This window comes from Cyprinodon variegatus, unplaced genomic scaffold (assembly GCF_000732505.1).
Source record: "Cyprinodon variegatus isolate N-32 unplaced genomic scaffold, C_variegatus-1.0 Scaffold1550, whole genome shotgun sequence".
In the NCBI taxonomy this organism is placed as follows: domain Eukaryota; kingdom Metazoa; phylum Chordata; class Actinopteri; order Cyprinodontiformes; family Cyprinodontidae; genus Cyprinodon; species Cyprinodon variegatus.
Window position 1 is genome coordinate 98800 of NW_015152003.1, and position 4713 is coordinate 103512.

The following is a 4713-nucleotide window of genomic DNA, read 5'->3' on the forward strand; positions in this document are numbered from 1 at the left end:
GATTGTGTTTATAGGGTCCTGATGATGAAGGGTGCCATGAAGTAATCAGTTTGTCTACTTCTGTCTGTTTCAGTGGGTTAATCACTCCTGGAGGCATCACCTCAGTACCAGCAGGCATGGAGACTCCGGAGCTGATTGAGCTGAGAAAGAAAAAGATTGAGGAAGCCATGGACGGGTGAGTGCCACTAATACCTCGCTCCTTAGCTCTTCTGATGAGACCAGAAGGTTGAGCGGTCTAAGACGAGAAAAGGGAGATTTGTGTCATTTATCATCCTTTAATAGTCCCGCATAGTATTATTAGCAGAAAGTGCATTAATATTGGTGAATATTGTTATGAAGGTATGACCTCCATTTTTCTTTCTGTCTCGATAGCAATGGTAACTTCCACGTCACGCTGTGCTACATTCACTCGCCCCCAGACATGTCACTTCCTCATTTACACACTGCATCAAACAGTGCATGCTTATATCCCACAGTGACATCACATCTTAATTCTTTTAAAGAGATGGTTGTTAAATATAGTCTATATTTATATATCATTTAAATGAAAAGTTACCTTATTCTTTCTCATTAAATCTATTTTTTTCCTTTTATGTATTTAAAAACATCTGCTTTGTATTCAACCCTCAGGAAACGATTTATTTCCTAATAGTCTTAAATTTGACGTATTTACACAGCTTGAACCGTTTCCAAAAAAAAAGGAGCTGCCATCTTTGATTTATGTTATCAAGTTTTTATTTGATAGATTAACAAAATAAAAGCACCTAAATGCAAATTAAAGGAATATTATGCAAGGCCCGCAGCATGATGCTGCCTCCACCATGTCAGGTGATGTTCAAAGCTAGTTTTCAAGCTTCAAAAGTGATTTTCCGACGTATGTGTTGGACCGACACAAAAGAATGCATGTTGTTAGGATAGAAGGCTAATATATTGTTATTAAAGTCTGCTAAGTGGTCTGCTAATACCCAGAGTTAAGACCATATCAAAGTGTTCAATAGAATGCATCAAAGTGTGGAATTGTAACGCTTCGTTTGATTCTTTTTTTGTAGAAATGAGACGCCACAGCTTTTCACGGTTCTACCAGAGAGACGGACAGGGCCTGTAGGAGCAGCCATGATGGCATCGACACACATCTACGAAATGTCGGGGGTGAGAAGGATTTCTGAACAAATTTGAAATGTTGGTCTGAAAATACAACTGTTATTATTCCATTTGTTTGTTTTTTTTTTATACATTTATTTGTTCTGCGGTTTCCAGGTTGGACGCAAGACTGGTGGAGGGCAGGAGTCCCAGGGTGTGGAGGTGGCCCTGGCGCCTGAGGAGTTGGAGCTCGACCCGATGGCCATGACCCAGAAATACGAGGAGCACGTCAGAGAGCAGCAGGCTCAGGTGGAGAAGGAGGACTTCAGCGACATGGTGGCCGAGCACGCGGCCAAACAGAAGGTTCCTAGACTACATTCTAACCCTCATGCTTTTAACCCGGTGGTGGTTTTTGATTAATAACTCTCTGCTCCCGCTTTCTACTGTTGTTTCTAACCAGCAAAAGAAGAGGAAGGCCCAGCCACAGGATACACGGGGCGGTGCCAAGAAATACAAAGAGTTCAAGTTCTAGAGAAACGCCAGCACTAGGTTGAGCTGGCCACAACAGGATGTGAAACGGAGAGGGACAGACTCCGATTTCAGCTTCGGAGGATGTTCATCACAGCTCCAGTTAACTGTTGGATCACTGAGGTGTTTTTGTTCCCTTTTTTTTTTAAGAAAAAAAAAATGCATCAACAATGTAGTCTGGCCACATGTCATGTACTTGCTGTCATGTGCATTTCCTGTTTGACTCTTACTTTTTAGGTCTGGGCTATTTTTCCACAATGATATTCTTCTCTGTTGTTTTGTATTTGTAAATAAATGATGCAATGACAGAAACGTCAAATCTTCATCTCATTCCTTCCATTCCTGGGTGATCTCTTGCAATAGTTTTAGTTTCAGTCTAACTCAATACATTCTCTTTAGAAATGCAAGTTACACAACCTTTAAAGATTTCTGATCAATTTTATTTATTTTTGATAAATGCCAGAAAATGTATATTTAGAAAAATATAATTGTAATGTTAGTCTGTATTAAAAGTGTGAATTTATGTCTATGTTAAGCCATACTGGGTTATTTTTAGCTGGTGCTATTTGGAGCTACTGGTAGGAGGAGTCACTGGAGGTTAAAGGTCAAGGGGTTTTCCAAGGCTACCTCACTGGGTTTTCTCCCTGAAACATGTGGAGAGTTTTTTAGAGAGAGGGAGTGTTGCTGGTGTGTTTACTAGCTATCCTAGTACTTTAAAAAAAAAAAAAAAAATTGTGGCTTAGTTTTCTTTCTAAAAAGCTAATTAAAGAGTGGCTAACTTCAATTAATTTTTTTTATTTTTAATACACGATAATTCTTTGAGGGTTTCAGTGTCGCCTTGGTTTGCGTCGATTTCTTGGAGCAGGAAAAAATTTCCCAATTTGGAGTCTTCCTGTGTGCACTTTGCACTTTTACCCCAGTGCATGTGTGGATTATCTTCCTCCCACTGGCCAAAAATAGGACTGTTTACTAGCTTAAATTTGTAGCCCTTAAATTAGGCCATCTTTATTCTTTTAGGATATTTTTTCCTACTTCGTCTTGTATTTCTTGAACAGGTCCAGCTGATCTGACAGTTATTAAACCTCACGAAATAGAACTATGCTCCCAAAAAATGCTAATAATCTGATTTGGAAACGGTTGAAACCCTTTTTTTCCCCCCATACAAGGACATGTTTGTTCAAATTACTTGATTTCCTTAAATAAAATCATGGTTTTCCTTTATGTTAAAAATCTGTTTGAGAGAACTGTGACATTCAGAAAGGGAAGAAAGTGCAGTCTTTGCTCCTTCAGCCGGATGGCAGCAAAGGACGACGGTATCGGTCACATGCATCAGCCTGAGAAGCATAGTGACCTACATAAGTGGTGCAGCTACATGTTGACTCAGTCACTGGTACACAAGTGTGCACACACAGAGCAACAGCCTTATTCAGACCGAGTGCTTCTTTAACCATCCTGAAATGGGTTACAAGATTGTTTTCCCGCCAGCATGCTAAACCAGAGCAGCTAATGGTTTATAACTGAAACAGGGTGTCATCATTTTATTAGGCCTAGAAAATGTCACTTGAGGATTTAAGATGGTCCAGGGTTTGAAGATGCATTCTTACAATTTGAGATTAACCCTCAAACCTATAATCCTGACAAGAAATCCAGCTGTTCCATCGGTCATCCCTAACATCAGAGATGACTTTCTTACAGCAGACATTTAATTGACTCTCTGTGTACTTTCACTTGATGACTGTGCAGATTTGGAGCGCTGTGTATAACTTGGCCCGGGATAATCCCGTAACCATGCTTTAATCTGCTTGAGTCTAATCTGCTTATCAATGGCAGCCACTTCTGGTAGTGAGAAAAGCGTGTTAAAAAGAGCACCAGGAGGGCTGGCAAAAGTGTTAAACGCATTCAGATCACTGGCTACTATACTGAATTCAAATCAGTAATGGTATTTTATTGATTAACACTCAAAGAAGCAGATTTATCTTCATTAAATTTGGCATTTCATGTGTAATAAGACATTTATAACATGAGTGAGGAAACGGGGGACATATGAGTGTTACTTTACTAATTCAGAACAATACAGTCATTTTTCATCAATTAAAATAATTGGGGTTGCCATAGTGACATATCTGATAAATTGCATAGAATATTATTAGAAATCAGTTTGAATTTCCTTCTTTAATGAAGCTTTTATGTACCTTTAAAGTAAAAAAAAATGTCCCCCTTATATAGTATTGGATTATCCAGTATAACCTCTATTTAACATCTCTGGTTAAAACTTAGACCCTCATTAGGCCCCAGTTATGACTGCATCCCCAGGCTGCCAGAAACACATGAGGCTGATGTAAGCTTTCTGATCACAGCTGTGATAATCTGCTGAGCCGATGGCAGACGGCCACGCGTGACGTATGCGACGTTGTCATTAGGTCACCTTATGATTCATAATCAGACTCAGAGGAGGCAATCAGAGCCGCGCCTTTGTCACCTGAGGGTTCAAAACGCTGCACCTGCTTTTTATTCCCAAATCTGGAAAAGAAACAGAGTGTTTTTCTATTGTTGTTTTATTATTTGGCATTACTTATCCAATAAAGAACTTTTTTTTATCTATTGACAAGCAGGCCTATGGCTGACCTAATGTCACATCTGATAGCAAAAAAGAAAACAAAAACCAGGCCTTCAAATAACCCTGCGCACAAAAATAAACCTTTAACTAACCGGTTTTGCACCTTTCTGAGAGCTTGACTACATCTGCATGACTAATGGAAATCTTCCCAGCAACACTTGAGTCAGTGTGCAATTAGGGCCCAGAAGAAGAATAGTTTCCCCCAATGGTGTTTGGAAAACAAAAATGCCACAATGTTTATTTATTTATTTTTTTTACATGAATAATATATTATGCATAAACAAATGACTGTATACATGTAAGAGGAAACAATACATAGTATCTTAGTACGCAATGATATGAGTAATATGTTGCCAAAAGGCAATAAAATTTTCTGATGCAGAAAATCCTATAGATTTTGAATTATCTATCTATCTATCTATCTATCTATCTATCTATCTATCTATCTATCTATCTATCTATCTATCTATCTATCTATCTATCTATCT

General features: G+C 38.7%; 1 protein-coding gene across 1 annotated transcript in view; it reads left to right on the forward strand.

The window, feature by feature from the left end:
• Positions 1 to 1755, forward strand: part of sf3b2 (splicing factor 3b subunit 2) — a 15355-nt gene extending 13600 nt beyond the window's left edge. Inside the window, exons 18-21 of the mRNA XM_015403714.1 lie at positions 74 to 175; positions 1050 to 1149; positions 1258 to 1443; positions 1541 to 1755. Coding sequence (XP_015259200.1) covers positions 74 to 175; positions 1050 to 1149; positions 1258 to 1443; positions 1541 to 1612 — 460 coding nt within the window. The 3' untranslated portion in view covers positions 1613 to 1755. The remainder of the gene's footprint in view (positions 1 to 73; positions 176 to 1049; positions 1150 to 1257; positions 1444 to 1540) is intronic.
• Positions 1756 to 4713: the final 2958 nt, after the last annotated feature.